The 24,811-nt window shown below is 36.2% G+C and overlaps 7 protein-coding genes across 7 annotated transcripts; 2 read left to right on the forward strand and 5 right to left on the reverse strand.

Annotated features, from left to right (window-relative positions):
• Window positions 1-8,050: 8,050 nt before the first annotated feature.
• On the reverse strand, window positions 8,051-9,587 carry C7974DRAFT_387128 (NmrA family protein). The gene is made up of 4 exons (XM_046141134.1): window positions 9,415-9,587; window positions 9,224-9,319; window positions 8,684-9,172; window positions 8,051-8,614 (listed from the first exon to the last, which is right to left on the reverse strand). Exons 2-4 carry the CDS (start codon window positions 9,279-9,281, stop codon window positions 8,118-8,120), a joined length of 1,044 nt encoding a protein of 347 aa, XP_045999740.1. The 5' UTR covers window positions 9,282-9,319; window positions 9,415-9,587; the 3' UTR covers window positions 8,051-8,117.
• A 5,227-nt stretch (window positions 9,588-14,814) lies between these two features.
• Window positions 14,815-16,025, reverse strand: C7974DRAFT_387129 (uncharacterized protein). Its single transcript, XM_046141135.1, has one exon. The coding sequence runs from the start codon at window positions 15,620-15,622 to the stop codon at window positions 15,095-15,097; it is 528 nt and encodes a 175-aa protein (XP_045999741.1). The 5' UTR covers window positions 15,623-16,025; the 3' UTR covers window positions 14,815-15,094.
• C7974DRAFT_387131 (uncharacterized protein) lies at window positions 16,026-16,571 on the reverse strand. Its single transcript, XM_046141136.1, has 3 exons — window positions 16,487-16,571; window positions 16,384-16,435; window positions 16,026-16,329 (listed from the first exon to the last, which is right to left on the reverse strand). Exons 1-3 carry the CDS (start codon window positions 16,498-16,500, stop codon window positions 16,123-16,125), a joined length of 273 nt encoding a protein of 90 aa, XP_045999742.1. The 5' UTR covers window positions 16,501-16,571; the 3' UTR covers window positions 16,026-16,122.
• Window positions 16,572-18,428, forward strand: C7974DRAFT_387132 (uncharacterized protein). Its single transcript, XM_046141137.1, has 3 exons — window positions 16,572-17,290; window positions 17,353-17,558; window positions 17,609-18,428. The coding sequence occupies exons 1-3, from the start codon at window positions 17,036-17,038 to the stop codon at window positions 18,408-18,410; spliced, it is 1,263 nt and encodes a 420-aa protein (XP_045999743.1). The 5' UTR covers window positions 16,572-17,035; the 3' UTR covers window positions 18,411-18,428.
• A 193-nt stretch (window positions 18,429-18,621) lies between these two features.
• Window positions 18,622-20,009, forward strand: C7974DRAFT_387136 (beta-lactamase). The gene has a single exon (XM_046141138.1). It carries the CDS (start codon window positions 18,689-18,691, stop codon window positions 19,853-19,855), a length of 1,167 nt encoding a protein of 388 aa, XP_045999744.1. The 5' UTR covers window positions 18,622-18,688; the 3' UTR covers window positions 19,856-20,009.
• A 1,028-nt stretch (window positions 20,010-21,037) lies between these two features.
• Window positions 21,038-22,751, reverse strand: C7974DRAFT_448367 (pectate lyase a; the record flags this gene model as incomplete). The annotated part of the gene is made up of 4 exons (XM_046145665.1): window positions 21,038-21,315; window positions 21,372-21,977; window positions 22,293-22,310; window positions 22,628-22,751. 4 exons carry the CDS (start codon window positions 22,749-22,751, stop codon window positions 21,038-21,040), a joined length of 1,026 nt encoding a protein of 341 aa, XP_045999745.1.
• A 596-nt stretch (window positions 22,752-23,347) lies between these two features.
• Window positions 23,348-24,561, reverse strand: C7974DRAFT_448369 (NAD(P)-binding protein; the record flags this gene model as incomplete). Its single annotated transcript, XM_046145666.1, has 5 exons — window positions 24,293-24,561; window positions 24,081-24,243; window positions 23,684-24,022; window positions 23,502-23,630; window positions 23,348-23,451 (listed from the first exon to the last, which is right to left on the reverse strand). Exons 1-5 carry the CDS (start codon window positions 24,542-24,544, stop codon window positions 23,348-23,350), a joined length of 987 nt encoding a protein of 328 aa, XP_045999746.1. The 5' UTR covers window positions 24,545-24,561.
• Between the last annotated feature and the right edge of the window lie 250 nt (window positions 24,562-24,811).

The following is a 24,811-nucleotide window of genomic DNA, read 5'->3' on the forward strand; positions in this document are numbered from 1 at the left end:
AGTAGTAGTTAAAAAGAAATATATAACTCTTAATATCCTAGATATATATTAATGATATATATAGATATTTAAAAAAAAGCTTATAGTAAAAGCTCTATCTAAGTATAAATACTAGTACTATAAGATTAAGCTCTAGAAAGAAAAGTAGCTAACTTTTAGGCTACTATACTAGTTATTAGAAAAAAAACCTAAAGTACTTTATAAGTATATTTAAAAGAACCTAAAAAAAAAATTTATTAGAAGATTAGAATTATCTATAGGGTACTTTATTATATTTATTCTAAAGAAGAATAGTAAACTATAACCTTATATTAACTTTAAAAAGCTTAATAAAATTATAATTAAAAACTACTATCTATTACCTAATATTATAGAGTTATAGAATTAGTTATAAGAAGCTTAGTACTTTACTATATTAGATTTAAGAGAAGTATATAACCTTATCTATATAAAAAAAAGTAAAGAATAGAAAATTATATTTAGAATAATATATAAACTTTATAAGTACCTAGTTATACTATTTAGTCTAATAAATATACTAGCTATATACTAGAAATTAATTAATAATATTCTTAGAGCGCACTTTAATAAGATATAAGTAGTATATCTAGATAATATTCTAGTAAACTTTAAGATACTAGAAAAGTATATATAATATAGTATAGAAGTGCTAGAATGCTTAAAGTAAGTAGAACTCTAACTAAAACCTAAGAAGTATAAATAGTATAAAGAGAAAGTAGAGTTTCTAGAGTTTATTATAGTATAATATAGAGTTAAGATAAGTAATACTAAGATTAATATAGTAAAGAATTAGCTAATCTTAATAATAGTTAAAGAAATTTAAGAATTTCTTAGGTTTATTAACTTTAATAGATAATTTATTAAAAATTACTTAAAAAAGGCCTTGCTACTTATAAAGCTTATATAGAAAAATATACTCTTTTTATAAAGAAAAAAATAAGATAATATATTTAATATATTATAATAAGTATATATTAACTCTTTAATATTTATTATATTTAAGAGTAATAGACTACTTTAAATAGAGATAGATACTTAAGATTTAGTATTAAGAATATATATTATATAAGAAAAGAATAAATAATAGTACTTAATTACTTACTACTTATATAAGTTCTTAGAACTAGAAGAATACTATAATATATATAATAAGAAACTTTTAGTAATTATATTATTTCTAGAATATTAGTAAGTATATATAGAAAGCTATTTAGATTTTATAATCTATATAGATTATAAGAATTTAGTATACTTTACTACTACTAAGGTTTTAAACTAAAAATAAGTTAGATAGTTAAAAATACTAGGCTAGTATAAGTTTAAGATTCTATATACTCTAGATAAAGATAATAGTAAAGTAGATACTTTTAGCTAATAATATAACCTAGTAGGTAAAAAAATTATTAATAAAGCTACTATACTTAGAATTAACTAAAATAAATCTCTTAAACTATTATAGTAGCTTAATAATATTATATATATATTATAAGAATACTATATACTAAGTTAAGTACTAGATAACTTTTATAAAAAAATTATAATATACTTACTAGGTTTATAGGCTACCTAGTCTAGTAGGCTACTTTTACTAATACTCTTCCCTATTATACTTTACTTTAGCCTATATTAGCCTAATCTAGCTCTATATAAGATAAAATAAGCTATAATATTACTTAGAGACTACTTCTATATTATTCTTATATATTTATATATTATACCTTATTTCTCTATATATTCTATAGTATAATTAAGATAGTTTACCTTCTTTACTCTATACCTACTTCTTACTCTTCTTTCTATTACTATATAACCTAAACTCTTTTAGAGTAGTTAATTACTATACCTTTTTAACTATAATACTTCTCTCTATCTATATTTACTTTCTTTTATATAATTTATACTCTATAGTAGCTACTAGAGCCTCTTAAAGCTAGGTATGCTCTTTTCTTAGTAAAGCTAGTTTATATACTACCTATATCTCCCCCTTTATATAGCTCTTAAGCGCGCTATAGATAGAGATTAGTAAGCTGCCCTAGTAATTCTTAAACTTCTCTTAAATTAGAGTTAATTATAACTTAAATTCTATAAGGTTCTTTAGAGTTTAAGACTGCTAGAGCTTATTATTAGTAGGTAACTAGAGTAAAGAGGTCTATAGCTTTATATTAAGAGTTAATATAACCCTTTCTAGGTTAAAGGGGACTAGTCTAGCCTCTTAGAACCCTCTCTAGATATTACTAGGAGTAATAGTTATATTATAGGCTGCTTTAAAGCATACTAGAAATATCTACTTACCTATATAGTTAATCTAGTTATATAAGAGCTTATTAACCTAATACCTATACTCTAGCTTTAAAGGGGTAAAATAACCTATATTAAGTAGCTAGAGAAGGTATAATAAGTAAGTAGGTATAGTAAGAGTAATAATCTTACTACTTTTACTATACTAGAGGAATACTACTAACTAGTAGCTCTTATAGCTATCTATAAGTAGTAGATAGTAGGTTCTAATAGTACGCGCCTTAGTATACCTATTAAAGTGCTTTAACTAGTTAATACTAAGCTTATTATTAGTCTAGCTATTTCTAGAGACCCTAATTACCTAGTCTAGGGGTAGATCTTTATCCTTATACTAGTTAGAGAGATATTTCTTGCCTTTAAAGATAATAAAGAGTAGAATAGCCTATTCTATAGTATTTATACCTAAGATTAATATAGCCTACTCTTTACTACCTAGCTAGACTTGCTTTGCTTATTCTAGGTTCTTTATATTTATAATAACTACTCTAGAGGTAATCTAGCCTATAGTAAAGCTAGTCTTATTAAAATTATATATATCTTTATCTATAATACTATACTTAGCTTTAATATTAGCTACTAGGCTAAACTAGCCTTATATTATCTTAGAATTCTTATAGAGGGCTCTTTTATAGTTATACTTATAGCTAAACTTTACTTTAAGCTTTAGTTAATACTTAATAAATATACTAGGCTAGTCTTAGCTAATAGGGGCTATTCTATACTCTACTTATAGTAAATTAGCTATATTAGCTATATCTAATAAGTAAAGGGGTTCTCCTTACTATATAAAGTAAAAAATATAATTAATAATTATTTTCTCTATATACTTATCTAAATACTATTAGCTAGGTATAGAATTAGCTCTTAAGGGCTATTCTATATATTATCTACTTAGAGTAGTTTAGGGTATATTATAGATAGCTATAGCGCATTGCTTTAAGAGATTTGTATCTTATTTAAGAGCCTAGAGTATAAGCTATACCTAAGCTTCTTTTAATATATCTAACTAGTATTATAAGGGAGGTATTAAGATAGTAGTAGTATTTTAGTATAGTCTTAGTAAAAGTAGCCTACTAGACTAGGTAGCTTATAAACCTAGTAAGCATATTATATAATTATTATAATAATCTACTATATAGTTATTCTAGAATTATAAGAACTATAAAACTTATTAAATAATATTATAAGTTTCTAAATATAAAGAATAAAGTTACTAAATATATTAAAAGATATATTAACTATTAATAGAATAAATATAGTATATATACTAAGTATAAAGAAATATAAGTAATAGAAATACTAACTATACTATAGATAAATATTATAATAGATTTTATTATATAATTACTAATCTTTAAAAACTTTATTATAAACTATAATTATAACTTAAAATTTATAGTAGTAGATAGATTTATAAAAGCTACTAAGTTTATGCCTTTTTAATATAGCTATACTATAGAGTAGCTTGCTTAAGTATTTCTAGATAGAATTATTTAATACTATAGCATTTCTAAATTAATTATTAGTAATAGAGATAAGCTCTTTACTTTAAATTTTTAGATAATATTTCTAGTAGCAGTAGAAATATAGAAGAAGCTTTTAATAGCCTATTATCTATAGATAGATAGATAAATAGAATAAGTAAACTAGATAATAGAAATATACCTCTATATCTACTATAACTAGTAGTAGAATAATTAGGTTTTACTCTTACTTATAGTATAAATTATATATAATAATAAACTATTAGAAGTAATAGGTATAATATTATTTCTTATAAATTATAGAAGATATCTAAATCTCTTTATATAAAGTCTTAGTAGTAATATCTAAACAAAATTAGTAATATTCTTAGTATAGAGACTAAAGAAAGTATATTAGAAATTATTTAAGAATATTACTAGAGCTTAGATATAAGTAATTTCTTATATTAATAAGAAAAGAAAAATAGTACCTCTACTAAAGAAAAGAGATAATATATACCTTCTTATAAAGAATCTATATATAAGAAAACTAATAAAAAAACTAGATAAAGTTAAAGTTAGACTATTTTTTATTTTAGAAAAAATTAGCCTAGTTAACTATTAACTTAAGCTACTAAAAAATATAAAAATATATTCTATATTCTATATCTTCTTATTAGAACTAGCTAATATTAGTATACTAATCTAGAAAGACTTTTATTACTAAAATAATAGTAATAATAAATAGAAAGTTAAGAAAATAATAAAATATTAAAAAACTAGACTAGATAAAGAATATCTAGTTAAGTAGTTAAGATACCTAGACTTAGAAAATATATAGAAACTAGTAATAAACCTTATAAACTACTAGATGTTACTTTAGAAGTACTTAGTTTTTTAAAACTCTAGATAATTAACTAATTAATAGTTTTAGCTTATATAAGCGCTTTAGAGTTAATAGAAGTAATTACTTAGTTTAGTATTTTTTACTACTCTAGATACTCTAGCTTCTTAGTATCTACTATACCTATATTAAATACTTACTATTTCTTTTATTTTAGTAATACTTATTACTTATATAACTACTAACTTTTTATATATAGCATGCATATTTTATTTAGTACTACTTTTATAATTACTTCTTATACTTCTAGTACTAAATTAGTTTTTTTTTAATACTTATAATCTTTCTATTTTAGTATTAATATATATAAAGTTAGAAGTAGAGACTTCTACTATAATATATAATATAGAGCCTATACTAATATAGTTACTATACTTTTTACTTAATAATAAAAGCTTATATAAAAGCTTAAACTTAATATAATACTTATAAGTAACTATAGTAAACTAGCTTCTATTATTTATATACTTACTATATTTCTAATTATAAAAAGTACTATAAGAGAATATATTAGCTTATAAGAATATAAGCTAGAAAGAAAAAGAATAGTATTATAAATATAAATTCTAAGAAAGAAAATACTAGGTTTTATAAATAAATATTATAAAGTAGTATAATAACTACTAAAAAGGCTATTACCTTGCAGGTAATAATAGCACGCTATATATAAGATACTAGTACTAAAAAAGTAAAGTATTTTATAAGATAAAAGCTAAGCAAGCTATAGAATTTATAAGATAAATAACTAGTATTTTTAAGAATTCTATAAGACTTTAAGATAGAGTCTTATAAGACTATAAAATTCTCTAAAATAGCTTAAGTATATAGTAAGTAGAAATATAACTTTTATAGTTTATATTTAACCTAAGTATTAATCTATTATATTAGATCTTAACTTAACTTTTAAGCTAGATAGTTTACTTTATACTACTTATTATTACCTCTTACTTTTAAGATAGATAGATTATATCTATACTCTTTAGTATAAAACTTCTTTAGTTTTCCTAATAGTATTTATCTCTAAAAACTAATTAAATAGTACTTATAAGCTTTGCTTAAAGTATAACTTTAATATAGAGTATATAAGCGCACTATAAGCTTTAATATTATAGCTTCTAAAGTAAAGAGAACTAAGCTAGTACCTTTAAATGCTCTTTATATATTACTTCTAGTAATAGAAGTATTAAAAGCTTCTTTAAAGTATAGTAAGAATTTAAGTTTTATAATATAAGTAATCTTGCTATATATTAGTAGCTTAGCTTAGCAACTATATACTCTTTTTATTAGGGTAGAATAACCTATATTAAGTAGCTATAGTAGGTATAATAAGTATAGAAGTATATATAGAGTAATAATCTTATATTTTTTATAATATTAGTAGAAATTAACTAAGTTATAGCTCTTATAGCTATCTAGAATAAGCAGCTAATAGCTACTAATAGTATACTCTTTTATATACTTATTAAAGTGCTTTAGCTACTTAATACTAAGCTTATTATTAGTCTAGCTATTCTTAGAGATAGTAATAACCTAGTTATAAGGTATAGATAGCTTCTTATACTAAGTAGAAAGGTAGTACTTGCCTTTAAAGATAATAAAAGATAAAATACTCTATTTTAATGCGTTAATACTCTAGATAATACTAGTCTACTCTTAGTTACTCTACTATACTATCTTTAGTTATCTATAACGCTTAGAGCTTATAATAATAGCTCTTATTAATATAATACCTATTATAAACCTAGACTTATTAAAATTATAAGTATCTTTATCTAGAATACTATACTTAGCTTTAGTATTCTTTACTAGGTAGAACTAGCTTTAGATTACTTTAGAATTCTTATAGAGAGCTCTTTTATAGTTATACTTTTAATTAAACTTAACTATAAGCTCTAGGTAATACTTAATAAATATACTAGCCTAGTTCTTACTAATAGAAGGCTATTTATATTTAGTAAGTAGAGAGTTAGCTATATCTTCTATATTAGTAAGCTAGAGTAGGTATTCTTACTTATCTAGCTTTAAAATATACTGCATAATTACCTTCTTTTTAGTACTTATTAGCTTTATTAAGTTAACCTTATAATTATAGTATAAGAGCATTCTAGTATATTATTATCTTAGTATTCTTTTTAATACCTTATAGATTATTATAGCATATAGAATAGTAAGAGTTATATCTTATTTAAGAGCCTAAATAGCAAGCTATATATCTAATTTCTTTAAGACGCTTTAAGCCTTTTTATATTAAGATATTATAGGTTATATAAAGTTTAGTATAGTCTTAGTAACATCTAGTTACTTACCTAGGCTAGCTACTTACCTATAAGGTATATTATATATTATATTAAAGTTATACTTTAAGTAGAGCTTATAAGTACTAATTAATTAGTTTTTAAAAATAAATACTATTAAAGAAGCTATAAGAAAGTTTTATAGTAAAAAGTATAGATATAATCTATCTATTTTAAAAGTAAAAGTAATAATAAGTAGTATAAAGTAGACTATCTAGCTAAAAAGTTAAGTTAAAAAGTAATATTAAAGATTAATACTTAAGTTAAATACAAACTATAAGAGTTATACTCCTACTTACTATATACTAAAGAGTATCCTATATATTCTATATAGTTTTAAAGTTTCTTATAAGAGGCTTTATAAGAACTATAAAATGTTTATAGAAAGTATAGGAGATGTCCTGCACTTGTCTTATAGTCTTGGCATAAGACCCTTTGTAAGAACTGTAGGACATTACGTGATTGCTTGATCCCTGTAGCGTTATTCTGTCTCGTTATTTATAAGCTGCTAACCCGCGTGCTCCTTTCAGGATCGTAACATAGTGTTTGTAATTTTTGTGTAATAGGCGACAATCCCGTCAAGTCTGCTTACGCGTCACTGTGTAGCGTTAAATGTCGGTTTAGTGTTATCTGCAAGGCATAATTAGATGTGATGGTTCTCTAGGTTCTCTAGGTTCTGTTAAATCCATGTTGATAGACATAGACACAGACTTGAACAGATAGTCCGCTTAAGGCGCTGGACATGTATGATGAAATGCACACTGCAGACTACGCCGCCACAAGTCTTTTTATTGTGATCTCTCACAGATGCTAATAAACTAGGTGATCCGATCGTCCACTTGCAGCGCTGAAGTCGATATCCCCGTAATGAAGCTAAGTCAACCATGACAGCACATCCTATTCATCTACGGAAAGCGCTTCAGTCAGCATTCACGCTGTTGCAAATTCGTAGCTCGCTCCAGATTATGCAATGCAGTGGACCCAGTTTCGCGCTTCGACGCTTAAATTGTAGTGATACAGATCTTGCCACAATCAAGGATGCCCGGGCTCGATTTAGACGGTACGTAAGTGAGCACGGTACGTAAGTGAGCGAACTTGGTATAAAGATATACACAGGGAGTGGTACAACCTCCAATTTTATTGTGTGTAGTGTTGCGCTAGCTCAGCTTGCTCAGTCAAATCTGAAATCCCTTTCAGAACGCTCCTCCGCTGCCCATCATACTGAACGCTTCGCATCCATTCCTCCAGGGATTTAATACGATTCGGGTGGATACGGTTGAGCAGCTGAATGTCCCTTTTGACTGCCTTTCCTTGGCCCCAGAATTTCCACCAAGCTGAAAAATTCTGACGCCATGTCATACTGGCCTCATCTACAGGAGCATCAGGCCCAGCAGCCCAGTTACCTAGCGCCCCTGGGAATGGCTCAGCAAGAGGGAAGTATTCCTCCTCAGTTATATACTTGTGCAGTCCCTTCTTTCCAGTTACCCTTGTGAAGGTTGCTGCGATGTCTGTGAGTGCCACCTCGTCTGTACAGACTCTAAGCTCTATTCCTGCAGACTCTGATAAGTTCTGAAACAGCCACATGCTGTAATGTCCCATGTCTTCTAGAGCAATAAGAGGGATCTTGCCGGACTCTGTGCCAGATATCGATTAGCGATTGCTCAAATTTTGACTCAGTGACCAAATCGACGCAGGGGACATACTTGCTGGATTAGCCCAAACGAATGAGCCATCTTCCTGCTCTTCAGGCAGAAACATAGCTTCAAAGAGCATGTTCATGTACGGGCCCGTGGTGATGACTGAGCTTTTGATACCTTCCTGCCCTTGGGCTAGAATGTAGCTTGCCACCCTGCCTTTAGCATCGTTGTGACCCCAATGATACTCTGCATTCCACCCGGCATCTTTCAAGGCAAAATCTGCACTCGAATACACGTAGTGCTGCACTCTTTCATGTCGTGCAATCTCATAGGCTCTGCAACCGTAGAAGAGCTCGGCTTTCTCCCCAAGCGTGAAACCATCAGTATTGACCCACGCACCATAGGCACCGCGGAATGCTCTATGCAGGTCGTCCTGGCTATCCTGTCTGCCTTCGATCAGGGTGACATTGGGCAGTTCCGCAAGCTTAAGCGCACGTGGTGACTTGGCATTTCGAGTCAAGACCCGAGCAGAGAATTCCTTACTGGCCGAGATTGCTGGCTCAGATTAGTCCAATGGCTGTTAAGAAGCTTGTCTGCGTTACGCACCTTCAACAACAGGTGTGCCCTGGGCTCCTGTGCCGCCGATAACAACGATTTCCTTCATGTCCTTGTTACTTTGAGCAGATCGCGCTTGCTAATAGGCTGTCGTTTCTTTAGTTCAGTCTGGTCAACTCTCGAGTATGGCGATATTCAGTTTGAAGAGTCGGTCTTGCACTTATATATGTGGGGACAATTACCCAGATCTTCGATCGCGCGAGTCCTGCCACGCGGAAACAGAAGATTAGTCATTTCCGTAGACGTACTCCTGCTAATGCTGGGGTGAGAATTACTAATAGTGAAACTATCGGATCCAATGATTTACCATTGCCGTGAACCAGAAATAGTAATCACTGTCTTCGGCGCATTGGTTACTCCGTCAAGCGATCATGCCACCTGGTGACTCTGGGCGTTCAGTGTCCGTGCACGGTACCGTGTCCGTGCACGGTACCGTGTCCGTGCGCGTACCGTGTCCGTGCACCCAATGCACGGATTCAACCAATGCACGTTTTGTCTAATTAGTACCCTAACTTTAATGCGTAATAATACTATAACTATGCTAGGAATTTAGAATGCGCTTATAGAGATTTATAATTTAAAGCTAGGTAATAAACTTATATATACTAATATTATAAAAAACTATAATATAAACTATAAGTAAGCTAATTATATAAGTAAGCTAATTACTAAATATAGTACTCTATATTTATATATAAATAACTTAATACTATAATAAGCTATTATAACTTATAGTAGCTTAAATTAATTATCTACTTTTATTATATCTTTTTAGTATATATACTTATTATACCTAGTTTTACTATATATCTTATAGTATTAGATACTACCTCTACTACTACCTATGCGCAGCCTCTTATTATATACCTCTCTCTTAAATTAACTATTAATATCTCTTTACTTAACTATTATCTTAGCCTCTACCTATAATAGGGTCCCTTCTTTCTAAATTTACTTCTTTTTATACTTTCTATGCTTAGAAGCAGCTCTATTTACTACCTTAAGGTTAGCTACTCTAGCTACTAAAAGCACCTAAGAGTATACTATAATATCTACCTCTTTTTTAAACTACCTTATTATCTTAATAATTAATACTAGTAATAAGCTATAGTACCTCTAAATCTAGTTAAATATAAGCACTAATTAAGCCTCTATTTTAATAGCATTGCTTAGTATTTTAGGCTGCTAGGTAGTATACCCTAGTAGTAGTAGTAATAGCATATAAGGCTTAACTTTAAGCTTTAATAATACTGCCTCTAGGTTATATAGTACTAAGCTAGTTACTTAAAAGCTTAATATAATATTTTCCTTTAAGAATGCGCTACTAAATACCTAAGTAAAGGTAGTTAAGAAGGCTTTCTTATTAATATAGTTAATATAGCTATTTACTAAGATATTAATCTTCTTCTTATATGCCTACTTTAAGAGAGTAAAACACTCTATATTAAGAGGCTATAAGATATAGAACGTATATAGAGGTATATAGAGGGTAATAATCTTATTCTCCTTATATAGATCTTAGAAGGTAAGTAACTTATAGCTCTTATAGCTATTAAGAATAAGTAGCTAGTAACTACCTACTATTTAAGCTTCTATATACTAGATAAAGTGCTATAGCTAGGCAATACTAAGCTTATTTATTATTTAACTATTATTACTAATACTTATTCTCTAATCCTTAGAGTTATAGTACTAGGCTTAGTTATAGTGCTTTACTTTAAAGATTAGAAAGAGTAGAGTAACCTAGCCTCTAGTACTAATTATAGTAATTAATATTACCTACTTATAATTACTAGGCTAAATTCCTGATAGCTTAAGGCGCCTTTTAGATACTATAACTACTTTTACTAACTCTCTAATACCTATCTAGAAGCTAGTTTTATTAAAGTTATAGGTATCTTTATCTAAGATACTATATATAGCTTTAATACTATATATAAGATTAAACTAGAGGCTAATAATAGCTAGATTACTATATAGAACTCTCTAGAGATTATGCTACCTAGTTACTTAAGATTTAATACTAGGCTTATAGTATATAAAGTTAGTAGCCTAGTTCTAGCTAACCTAGGTACTACTATATATAGTAAGTAGCTAATTAGCTATTTCTTATATATAGCTAAGTATAGGTATAAAACCTTATATATTAAGCTTCTTTATATACTAGACTACTATCTCTTTCTTATATTTTACTAGCTTTAATAAATTAGAATAGATATTATATTAGGTAGATATTTTAGCATATTAGGTACTAAGTATACATTAAGGAATATTATAGGTAGTAGCAGCGCGTTACTAGCTTAGTAATATATTAGATTTTATAGCTTAGATAGTAAGGATTAGCCTATCTATATAGAAAAGTAATTTAAGATTAGGTAGTTATAGTATTATAAAGGATAGTAGAAGATAGTATTATTTTAGTAAAGTAATTAGCTTACTTATATAATTAGCTTACTTATATAATTAGCTTACTTATAGTTTATATTAGTATTATAAAGTTAATATTATTATATATATATTAACTTAATTAGGTACTCTAATATATTACTAACTATAATTAATATAAACTTAGTAACTAGTAAGAAGATAACCTAGTTATATATATAGAAGAGCTTACTATATATTACTTACTACCTATAAGATATATAGTATAAAATTTTATATCTATAGTTACTTTAGAGTACTGCTCTAATAGCTAGATTATATACTTTCTTAAGTATTACTATACTAAGCTTACCTTATAATAGGTAATAGGTATAGACTCTAATTACTGTAATACTAAGTCTAGATATAAATATAAGTTATATTTTAAGCTTCTATAGTAGAAGATTACTTAGTATAACTTTATACTTAAGTATATATATAATATAAATAAGAAAGGCTTTATAATTAGTATGCTAGGCAAGTCTAAATATTTATTTAGTAGGCATTAATATAAGAAGAAAAAAGTTTAATAGGCTTATTAAAATAGCTTATATAAGTATATAAGCCTATTAGCTACTATTTATATAGATAGTACTACTCTTTTTCTAGATATTATCTTTAGCTTAAAAAACTCTATAATCTAGAGCTATTAGGTAGCTAATATTAAGGCTAGAAAGTACTAAATTTATATAGCTTCTTTACCTACTAGCTAGATAAATAATAATATTAGATTAGTATAGCTTAAATAGGTGTTTAACTACTAAACTAAGCTAAAGGTATAGTTAAAGTACTACTTTTTAATTATAGATAGCTATAGAAGCTACCTAATGCTTAATTTTATTAACTACTATTATTAAAATTAGACTATACTTGCTATATTACCCCCTTATAGTATATAGACTTTATAGCTATTAGATATTATCTACTTTAAGCCTCTCTCTTCTTACTATAGTATTAAACTTAATAACTACCTCTAGTAGTCTTAAGGCCTATCTCTACTATTAAAAGGTAACTTTTTTAGCCTATTTTAGCCTACTTAGGTATCTATATTTATATTATAAATATAAATTCTAAGAAAGAAAATACTAGATTTTATAGATAGATATTATAAGGCAGTATAATAACTACTAAGAAGGCTATTACCTTGCAGGTAATAATAGCATACTATATATAAGATACTAGTACTAAAAAGGTAATATATTTTATTAAGTAAAAGCTAAGTAAGCTATAGGATTTATAAGATAAATAACTAGTATTCTCTAAGAATTTTATAAAACTTTAAGATAAAGTTTTATAAGACTATAAGATTCTTTAAGATAGCTTAAGTATATAGTATATAGAAATATAACTCTTAAGATTTATATTTAACCTAAGTATTAATTTATAATATTAGATCCTAAATTAACTTTTAAGCTAGATAGTCTACTTTATACTACTTATTATTACCTCTACTTTTAAAATAGATAGATAGTATCTATACTTCTTATTATAAACTTCTTCTTTAGTTTTCTTAATAGTATTTATCTCTAAGAACTAATTAAATAGTGCTTATAAGCTTTACTTAAAGTATAACCTTAATAGCGCCTAGTAATTACTTTTCTATACTAAAGCTACTTAATAAGAAAACTAGTAGGTATAAAGCTTTCTTATTAAAGATATTTAGGTTAGATATACTCTTATAATTACTATACTTAGTTAATATAGATTATATACTTAGGCTAAGAAGTTTTAAGATAGTTATATAGTATAAGTAGTAAAGTATACTTAAGTAGAATAAGATATTCTACCTATAGAAGTACTAATATAATTAGTATATAATTATAGAGTTTATAGAAATATAACTCTATAGGGTAGATTTCTAAAATACTAGAAAAATTTATAATAGCACTATAGCTTATATTTCTATTATATAATAGGTCTATTTAGAATATAATAAGAAGCTAGAAGAGAGTTTTATAAACACTATCTAGAGATAATTAGAGTAAGACCCTATAGTCTGCCTGCTAGCTAATAATAGAGAGATAATTCTAGATATAGTTTATTATAGCTAGCTAAGCTATAGTTAGCTATAGCTCTAAGATATTACTTATAGGCTTCTTTATATTATATAATAGTACTAAGACTTAGAAGATATAGTATAGAAATTGCTTATAAATACTATAGTATCTTTGCTAGCTTTATTTATATTAAGGTAGCTTAAAAAGATAAGAAAGGAAAGAAGGCATCTAGCTCTATAGCTAGCAGCGTAAAACTTATAGTATTTATTTTAGTATTGCTTTATATTGCTAGAAAATAATTTTACTAGCTTTAATTATCTTCTAGATAGTTTTCTCTATCTATACTAGACTTATATATTTAAATCTATTCTAAAGGCCTAGTATAAGATTATCTAATATTCTTGCTAAGGGTAATACTATAGCTATAATAATAATATAGATAGGCTTATAAGTAAACTATACTAGCTACTTGCAGCCTTAAATGCTACTTAGTATTTTTATTATATTCTAGCTCTGCATCTAGTACTATAATATTAGGCTTATTATCTAAGCATTCTTCTTCTTCTTTTTCTTTATCCTATATATATATTAAGCATTTGCTATTACTTATATAAAGCAATTTTTTATAGCTCTAATGCTAGTAAGAGCTATTATCTTAGCTTACTACCTAGTACTTAAGTAAGTACTTTATCTAGCTCTATAAAAAATACTTATATTAAGATTAGTTTTAGAAGTAATTAGGAGCACCAATATTATAGTTTGTCTTTATATGCTATTATATTTAATCCTAGTTAATAGTCTTTCCTTCTGTGCAGTATAGATAGCAAAATCTAGAGATAGGTAGAAGGAGATAAGAGAGCAGCATAGATCTATTCTAATAAGGCACTAGATTATTAAAGGATTTTATAGCAGGCACGCTATTAAATTATGCTATTATTATTTAATACAGCTTAGAAGGTATATAGTAGCAAGTTTGCAAGTAAGTGTCTAAACTAGTAATAGGTACTATAGTGCAATAGGGGGCGCAGATAATTACTCTCTTGCTAGCAACAAACATAACATAGTCTAGAGCAACTAGCTTATGTTTCTATAGAGTTTAGATAGGAAACTTAGCAGATTAGCAACTAATATTATATATAGGTTAGTTAGCAATAGACGCTAGGGTTAACAAGATCTAATTTGCCGCTATCTCTACGCTTTAAACACAACAATTAACAGAACGCAGAAACAGTTGCTTTTAAGGAGTGTGGCATCAGCGTGCGTCCTGCTGTTAGTAGGATAATAGTTTTAATAAGGCACGCTAAACCTAAATTATGCAAATTAAGGGGTTGCACTGTACTAGTCTACAATAGGGGAGAATTAGCACCTGGTTCGCGTTGCATGCACGCGATTTTGGGGCGGGGTGCGCGACTGCCTAACCAGGAAATATCGGGGGTTAACACTACGAAGCATCATATACTAGGTTACTCACTTGAATGGGTCGGCTATCTATCTTATGCAACATCGCTTCGACCATGCCGTCAAAACCCGCCCACTCCCTCCCATGTCTGAGCGTCACAATGTCTTCTTTCCACAATATATAATCTTGCTCCTCGTCGACGAGGGGCGCAATGTTGTGGAACCAGTCCCTCACGCTCTTGTAATCACGTTTGGTCGGCCTTTGGAAAGAGATGAGCTCTCTCGCTTTGATCAGTAGCTCGTCGTATCGGTTCACTTTGATTCTCAATTCCTCTAGAATATCTTCTCGTGTCCGGACCTCATCTTCGTCTCCATCTTCCTTTGCTTCCTCTCTCTCTTGTCTGCAGGCTGCGACGTCAAGATCCCAGGATCGCAAGCGCTTCTTGTAGGCCTCGGGAAGGGTATTATGGAAGCGGTCAATGTTGTCTAGCTCGGCTTCGAGCTTCTGGATACTGGCTTGAAGACTTAGAAGGAGGCGTGCGTGAACGTTGCTAAAGCCGCGGTAGAGCATGAAGTTTTATTCACTTGCATTGAAGGCTGCGAGTCGTGCGTGGCCATTTGGACATTTTTCGAGTGTTCGCACTTTGGTTGGATACGGCCCCGACCCACCGGGTGGGAAGATAGGCCCATCACCTTCTTCTTCATCATCTTCGCCTTCGCCAACGGTAGAGTCAGCCTGCTGTTCTACATCGGCTGGCCTCTTTCTCGGTAGCAACACTCCGAAGCTGTTTGCTACGTGTCGCAGCGACTTGGGAGTTGTGCTGGAACGAAGAGTGGATGATGATGACGCATTGGAGTACCTTGTACAGGGGCTGGAGAACTCTTTCTCATTCGGCGATGCTGGGGGAGAACTCATGATGCGAGAGGCTGGAACACGAAGATATCACCAGACGATGAAGACATAAGAAAAGTCTTTAACAGACGAACACAGTTGACATTCTCAGCCGGAGACTAAATATCGATGAGCTTCTTCACCGGTCAAGCCTCGTTGTACTGATTGGCTCAGGTGTCTCAGACCACATAGACTTGATCCTGAGGAAACCATCTCCCGTTCATGTAGAGTTTTGTGGTATCGCCAGCCGTCTCAGTCAGTTGGTACTCTATCTTCTTGTTTTTGGTCTTTCGGCTGAACGCGACATAAAGCTTCTTCTTCTTTTGCTTCATGGCGATGACTTCCGTGATTTGAATCTTGTTTCCGGGAACGTATTTTGCGACGGTCTGCGACCAATCAGCGTTTAGGGTTTACTTGACAGGGGCGTACATAGCGCTTACTTCAGCCCCCAACCCTTTCTCTACCCCCACGCTCTCTGGCGACCTTTTCCATCTACCCCTAGTCAGTGCGCAACACACAACATACTGGTAGATAGGGCCATACCTGCTGTTGGGCATCGATCTGCGCCTCTGGCGTCGTTTCTCGTCCTTCGTCGGTCATGACTGCAAGTAAGAAGAGTCGGCGATGGGCCTGGTTGTCAGCCTTTCATGTCAGGCTGAGTCAAGGCTTTTATCGCCCTCCCCATATTCAGCTGGAGGCCCCTCACTGTCGCGGGTGGGTGAGGTGCAGCGTGCCGGTGAGCTACTATTGCTTTTCTCACAGGCAGCAGTTTGCCTATCGTTACTGATCGTTCGCCTACCCTGACCGACCAATAATCGCAAGGGACTAGGCGTTCTACGAGGCGGAGTCCGAGAAGTATTAGCCCTTTGGAGCTTGGAGGACCTCCCGTGTGATCGTGTGGCTAGTATTACCTGCACGCTGGCTAATCAATATCTTGAGTGGCTGACAGGCATGATGGGGCCGTGACCAAGCACAGCCTCAGGTTCGCGGCCCCCAAAAGTGCGTGATAAGGCTACATGTGCGAACTTGTAGCACGTTCGTCAACAAGAGTCAACCCTGATCACCACTCGCGCTTCCAATTGTTCTCGCATCATGACACCGCTTAATCGCTGCAACCCGCTGTCACCTACATCATCGGTGAACAACACTAGCTCCCTTCCATCGCCGTTGAGTCTCAACCCTGGAGAAATTCGCTATCCTCAAGATGATCAGCATGAAGCGAAACTGCAACAATGCTGGGACAAGTCAATCGCGAAGCATCTGGATCTGCCAGATGGATACCGCAATGTACAGGTTTTGGTAATTAAATGGCAAGACGCGATAGACCAGCTGGACGTGCGGCAAGAGGTATGAAAACATCCTTCCGTGTGATCATCCTGGCATCATAGCAGTAACTCAACATCCACTAGGTCGATGACCTGACGAACGTCTTCCAAAAGGTCTTCAATTACGAAGTGACCGAGCTACAACTAGAAGAGAAGAACCCACAGCTCCAGCTTGAGCTTGAGATATATCGCTGGGTGTATGAGCACGATGATCCCAACAACCTACTCGTAGTATACTACGCCGGTCATGGTGTCTACGATAAGGCTCTCAAGGTCCTTGAGTTCTCACCGTACATATCCCAGCGCAAAATTCAAGAACCTTAGCTAACAGCAAAACCAGGACTGATGATGTGGAAAATGACCTTCGAGCAATCTGGAACGATGCCGAGAGGACCCTGATCGAGAAAGTAAAGGCCAACGTTCTCACCATCATGGACTGCTGCTACGCCAGCGACCTTCTCCGCAATGTACCCGAGCACGGTCGAACATTCGAGATGATAGCCGCTTCGGGTATCGGTGCGCCCACCCCTGAGCCCGGCGAGAACTCTTTTACTCGCTGCCTCATCAAACACCTGAAGGAGTTAGCCGTGGAGAGCTCTGGTTGCTATGGCAGTTACTTTGACACCCACGATCTTGTCCAGCGCATGGCAAAGGAACGCTTTGACTCACCCCCGAGACTATGGCGGCGCATCCCAGGGAGTAGTCGACACATTGAGTTGAGAAAGCTCAAGCCAAAGAGTCAGCGTCCGGCGCAGAAATCTAGCATATCGTCCCACGCACGCTTTCTGCATCTGGGGTTTGCGCTGAAGAATGAGACCATTGACGAGGTGCAGATCCAATCCTTAACGAAGGACCTTCCAGCCTTATTCTCGAAACAAGGGCTACCGTTAGTCAACATCAAATGGCTGGGGTGTAGGAAAGAGGGCAAACCGACGCTGAAGGATATCGCGCACTTCGTATCGAAGAATCGGAGAGAGCTTTCCGCAATTACGCCACCTTCCTCAGAGAAGAAGAGGAGTGCTGATGAGATGGATTTGAATGAGTCTACGTCTAATCGACGGTGGTTTAAGCAACCAATGTTAAACACATATACCTCTTATATATTATATTACATAAATAATATTACTCCAGTACTAGTATAGTACTATTATACTATATTATATATACTTTCTCTGTTAGGAAAGTAGGCGTCTCTGGTTGTTTAAAGTAGGCGTTTCTAGTAAGGACGCACAGATGCGGCACGTGGGCTGTGTGTTTTGGACCGAGGCGTCTTACCAAAGCAATGCCTGCCCCGCATCAGCCCCCACCAACTTTCCCCAGCCGGGGTCAGCATCAAAGACCTATAAAGTGCCGGTACCGTGTAAAGTTGCAACGCGACATTCAGCACACCAACCAATTCGACTACCGCACAAACATCACGATGACAATTGTCCAGGGCCACTGCGATCAGCAGTTCTCGGCACTCGAAGAGTTGTTCGCCTCCAAACTCGCAAATGGCGACGAATTAGGCGCCAGCATTGTCATCAACGTCAACGGCACCAACGTTGTCGACATATGGGGTGGTCACGCCGACGCCGCTCACTCGCAGCCGTGGACCCGTGACACCATCACCAACGTATGGTCGTCAACCAAAACTATTGCCGCGCTTGCCGTGCTCATAGCTCACGACCGCGGCCTCCTTGATGTCGATCAGCCCGTCTCAAAGTATTGGCCTGAATTCGCAGCAAACGGAAAAGAGAGTGTCCTCGTCCGCCACGTTCTCTCGCACTCTTCAGGGGTCTCAGGGTGGGAGACTCCCCTCTTGGGGGAGCAGGTCGCAGATCTCACTCTCACGACTTCTCTGCTCGCACAACAGGCGCCCTGGTGGGAGCCCGGAACCGCCAGCGGGTATCATATGGTAAACTTTGGGCATATGTTGGGCGAGCTGATTAAACGTGTGACTGGACTCTCCATGAAAGACTTTGTCGCGAAGGAGATAGCCGGTCCCCTGAACGCAGACTTCCAGATCGGCGCCCTGGAAAAGGACTGGGCGCGCGTGGCAACCCTAATCGAGCCGCCCCCAGCAAACATTGACTTCTCCAAAATGGATCCAAAAGGACCAGCACTCAAAACCTTTTCCAATCCCCTACTGAGCGTTCCCACCGTAGCAGAAAGCTGGTGGCGCAAAGCAGATCTGCCCGGCGTTAATGGACACACGAACGCGCGTGGTCTTAACACGATTCTCTCCGCCATCTCCAACGGCGGTGTCGTGAACGGGAAGCAAGTCCTGTCTCAAAAGACCATCGACCTCATCTGGCGCGAGCAAACCAGCGGTCCCGATCTCGTCATCGGACTCCCGCTTCGCTATGGCATCGGGTATGGTTTGGGGGGCGGCGCGACGGCGCAGTCGCTGCCGTGGTTGGCAAGCGAGGACTTTTGTTTCTGGGGTGGGTATGGGGGGAGTTGGGAGGTAATGGATCGCAAGCGACATGTGACATTTACCTATGTTATGAATAAGATGGGGAGCGGGATTTTGGGAAACGAACGAACGGTTGAATATGTAGAGCTTGTATGGAAAATCTTGGGTGAGGCTATCAGTACCAAGTAGCTTAATGTCGAGTTCGCTAGCTGATGTCGAAGATGGAAGCTTCTGCTCCTATATTTCCTCGCGACTGCATGTCTTGACTTATTTACAGTTTCTTACCTAGACCTTACATCACTGTCTTGATAATGCGAAGTAGATATTGCAATGGTCCCAAGCGATGGTGGAAAGCACTCGAACTTGTCACCTGAACAAACAAATCAAATGGGTACCTCCTCCTATGTACGTAATGCTAGAGTAGTTCGTGCGAAGGGTCAGCCCTTCTGTTATGTATCTTATCCATGTTCAGGAGGTGAGTTACCGTTGATAATGGAACTTCTTCTCTTGACCACAACAGGAGCTTAGAGGCTAAATCAATAGCACAACTAAGAAGCAAAACATGTTTTGGAAGCTTGTTAACGGCGACCTATATGTAGAAGAAAAGATGTTCCGTCTACGCGTTGATAGAATATAAACCGTGGTTGCAGCAGGCCAAGAGATCTCTTCTTTCTTCCTACAACAAGCTTCATGTTACATCTTGCCTGAATCTGGGTTCCACCAAAAGATAAACGCCGAGCTGAAGCAAGTCATCCCTGACGCTAGTTTAATTCCGTCGCTATCTCAGCTAGAGACGCTTCCATGTCTGCATGCTGTTGTTTAAGAAGTGCACTGCTTCTCACACGACGAGATAGACCGCTTTGAACGAGTTCCTCTAAAGAGGCCAATCTAATATAAAGACTGATTGATTCCGCCTCGCATACTAGTTGTCATCACAACCTCATATCGGCACGGCGACCAGATTATAATTATATCTTCCAATCCCACGTGCACGAAGTTTGATACTGGGAGATAGATAAGGCAGGCTGAGAGTCAATGATTAGAGAGATACCTTGTCCAATTCAGCAGGTCGACCCTTATTCACAGCTGAAATCTACTCAATACCGGCAACATAGTTCAATAAATCTAACATCAAGCTGTCGAATGCTTTAAGTATGGATATATATCAATGTTGTTCACGACTTTTTTCACTCGTTGCGGGCGCAAGGACTCTATAGGTGTAAGGGTGAATCTCAATTCCTCTAACACTGTCACTTATCATGACTGTTGAGTATACGAGTCTACTCTAGCAGCCGATGGTGTCAGAATAGCACGCTTGATCCTCACACCACCCCACCCACTTATCCCTTGCTCTTCCCGCGAGGGACTAGCTCAAAACTTGAGCTTGTTTCCGGCATTGGCTTGCACAGAAGCCTTGACATTCGCGCTCCCGAGCTTAGTGTACGAGTACGGCACCACGGTCAAAGTGCCCTTGGGCGCAGTGTTCGTCCCAGAGCCAAGACTAACATCGTTGACAACGGCATAGCCGGTCACTTTACCGTTGAAGTAACCAATGTCCTCGGCAGTATTCTCGAACACGGTGCTCTCGACAAGAATCTGTGCGCCTTGGCGCGTGTCGATGCCGCTGGTGAAGATGCCGTTGTAGTAGCCTATAAAGAGAATTAACAAAGAGGGGATGATGGTGAAAGAGTGGGGAATAACTTGCTGTTAAAGATGTGACCGGTTCCGAAGCGAATGGAGGGCGTGCGCGAGCTGACGTTGTTCCAGTAGTTGTTGGCGTAGGTTACGTGAAGGTGGCCGGTGTCTTCGGCGCCATTATTGTCCGAGTGACCGACAAGGGACGCTTTATAATGGTCGTGAATGTAGCTATTAGAGATGGTGACCCAATCTGAAGCATGCGAAACGTCAATAAGTCCGTCGTAGTAGTCTTTGTCGTGGTCGATGTCGGACGAGACGTCAACGTGGTCAACCCAAACATTAGTCGATGCCTGGATACCAATCGCGTCGCCATTCTCAGCCAGGACTTTGGAGATTTTCAAGTTCTGGATGATGACGTTTGTCGACTTGTCAACATACAAACCGATACCAGTGAGGGAGGCGCTGGAATCGGTGCCGAGAATGGACTTGTTCGAGCCGATGTTGACCTTGGCGGAGCCAGTGATCGCGCCCTTGATGTAGATGACCTTAGGAGTCGTGTCCGTCTTTTTGCCGACAGCAGCGGTGAACTCAGCCAAGGACGCTACCGTGGTGGTGGTACCACCTTTACCACCCGTGGTGCCGCCATTCTGAGAAGCGTAGCCAACGGGAGATCCTAGCTGAGCAGCAGCGAATGGGAAGAGAAGTGTAAGACTGGTAAAGATTGCGTTCTTCATTTTGCCGATGGAATGAGAGGGTTTGTAGTAGATACAACTACAACAAGCGTAGATACTCGGCTCTTTTAATGTTTCACACAAGCTCATGGAGTCTCTTGGCCACTCCAGATAAAGCGTGATCTAAGCAACAATGGCGAAGCTTGTTAATGCATCGGATCCCAACTTATCGGCGGAGCAACTTACTCCACCAACAGGGCCTGCCTTCCCCGCACACAAGAAATGCATAGCTAATTCTGGCAATTAAAGAACAACACTTTGTATACAACGCTGCGCTAGAGCAGATTATAGTGACGCAAAGCTAACGAGATACGAGCATTCAAGGTGGAGCGCAATGACAGCACGCATACCCAGTTCAATGGTTCGGCTTGCCAGGTGACCATCAGCGGGTAGGCTAATTAGCCGAATCCGAAACATCTAGTGTATTTGTATCGTGTTTTAGGTAGGTTGTAGATTGAACATCAATCAATCTGGTAAGATGAGCAACATCAAGTTTTTCCGATTGGCGCTGAAATTGTGGCCGGTCGGTTGTTCGATGTGTCTCAGCTACGTAGGAGCGGACATGAACTTACCTATGTAGATGCCCGCACACCAGCCTCAAATCCGCATTCTGCTTGCACAACCACCACTATCAATTCTCCCAACCTGTTGGGTGCAGCAAGATACCCAGAGTAGACGGGAGCCGGACTAGACGAGCGCTTCGAGACCAGCGGCATCCCATCGGCTCGATCGCGATCATCACAAGGCAGAGTGACAGTAGCCTATCCGAGCGCGACTTCGAAACTAAGCCCTCAAATTCCTTTGAGAGTCATTCAGCCAAAGGCGCTCCGCCAGTTCGAATACCGCTCGATCGGAAGTGATGTACTGCACGTGACATACATTTTCTCGCATGGTGGGGAAACGTCAGCATGATCGAATTTTCCGGTGTCCAACGACATAAGAACCTAGCGATTTAATTGTTTTGGTAAGGAGATCGATTGGGTGACGGGGTTTCAAGGAGATTGCTTTGCGCTGTTCACGTTCATCATAAAACGTCGAACCCTGCAGGATGCCTATCGATCTTGCCATTGAGTCTATTTAGAGATATCGCTATTTGCATAAAACCACCAGTTTATTCCCGCATTCCGCCATTCGTGAATAGACCGAACAGTCTGTTGGCTAATACCTTGCAATTGGCTACGGCATTGTAACTGCACTGCGCGTAAGCACTTCTTACTTTGATCTGTAGGTACCGTAATGTTTCTGCGGTCAAATACGTACCGGAAATACTACCCAACCTAATTGTCAGGCCCGGCGAATATGCTTACGAAGTCTAGTTAAAAGGCGACAAGTCCGCCTGTTCAGCCCACGACTCAACTGTTAGAGGCTTGCGAGCGAGGTATTTGTGTGACCAGTACAAGTCTTCGTCACCCCAGTCTATTTTTTTGTCAGGCATAGATACTGTACGGTTCACATCATCTACTCACAGCCGACGGCGAAGGTGTACTCCCACGACTCAATCAAATCATCAGTCAGGAAAGAAGGTGTTCCAGGTGGAAAGTTGGCTAAGAATACTTCCGGGGTAAGCGACTGGAAGTGAACATCCTTGTCCGTCTCTGAATTTTGCGTTAGAAGGCGTTGCATAGTCTTGAAAGCCAGAAGAACCTACTCTTTGACAAAAGCTCGCATAAGGCCTGCAGTTTCATGTCCGAGCCGCAAGCAATTATTGGACGGGCGTCCCTCCTCAATTCCTCGTTCTCGATGGTACCGCGCACCCACAGGCCGTAGTCTGCATTTATATCAATGATGGGAATCGTCTTTCGATTTACGAGCTCGTCAGTGACTGGAAAAGCCACGACGTATGAACCGTCCTCCGTCTTTTGAAAAAAGCTCAAGGCATTACCAGGGATGAAACCAGACGTGAAAAATGCAGGTTGGATAGTCTTGTACTCGAAGGAAGATGATGCCTTAGAGCGCCCGTAGTCATCAACGGTGGCCTTCGATTCGACTGTGGGAAAAATTAGTCAATACTAGACCGCTCATGAGGAAAGAGATGTATGACATACAGTGGAATATCTTCGTGTACTTGCCGTCGCTGATCTTCGACGGGCTAGGGAGTCCAGAGTAGATGAAGAGTTGGACCTTTGCTTCGAGGGCTGCATCGACCATAGCTTTGCCTTCTACCGTCTCCCGTTGGGCATCGAGGTGCTCCCAGAAGTTCGTTACAGACTGTGTTCCGTCAGCGCGAACATACTGCGGATGCACCGGAAAGTTTCACAAAGACGACACTGGCACCAGTGAAAGCCTTGACAATGGTCTCGTAATTGTCCGGCTTGATGTCGACTTCGAATATGTCAACACCCTTAGCCGCGATCTCTACAGCCTTTGGCTTGGAGGCATCCCTAGTAAGAGCACGAATGCGGTAGCTCTTGTCTGACTCTGCTAGATGCTTGAGAACGCTCCCACCCTGGTTGCCCGTGGTGCCGACGATGACGACGAGAGGAGCCGAGGATGAAGTGCTAATAGTCATTTTGATGATTCGAAAAGAGGTAGCAGGAAAATTTGTTGATGACAATGCAAATTAAGCTTGTGGGCAGTTGATACTTATAGTCATATTCTTCGGCAAGACCACGGGCCAGGTGCACTCGGCTCAGCACTTCAGCCCCGCTGCCGCAACCAATCCGGACGAAATTCAGGTTGTGACCTGAACATGCAAGAGCAAATGCTCTTGGTCTTGACCAAACCCAGGAGACACTCAACGGACAAGGTGATCGACTAGTCCTGTTCGGGCATGCCC

This window comes from Boeremia exigua, assembly GCF_020726555.1.
Source record: "Boeremia exigua strain MPI-SDFR-AT-0100 chromosome Unknown C7974scaffold_3, whole genome shotgun sequence".
NCBI lineage: Eukaryota > Fungi > Ascomycota > Dothideomycetes > Pleosporales > Didymellaceae > Boeremia > Boeremia exigua.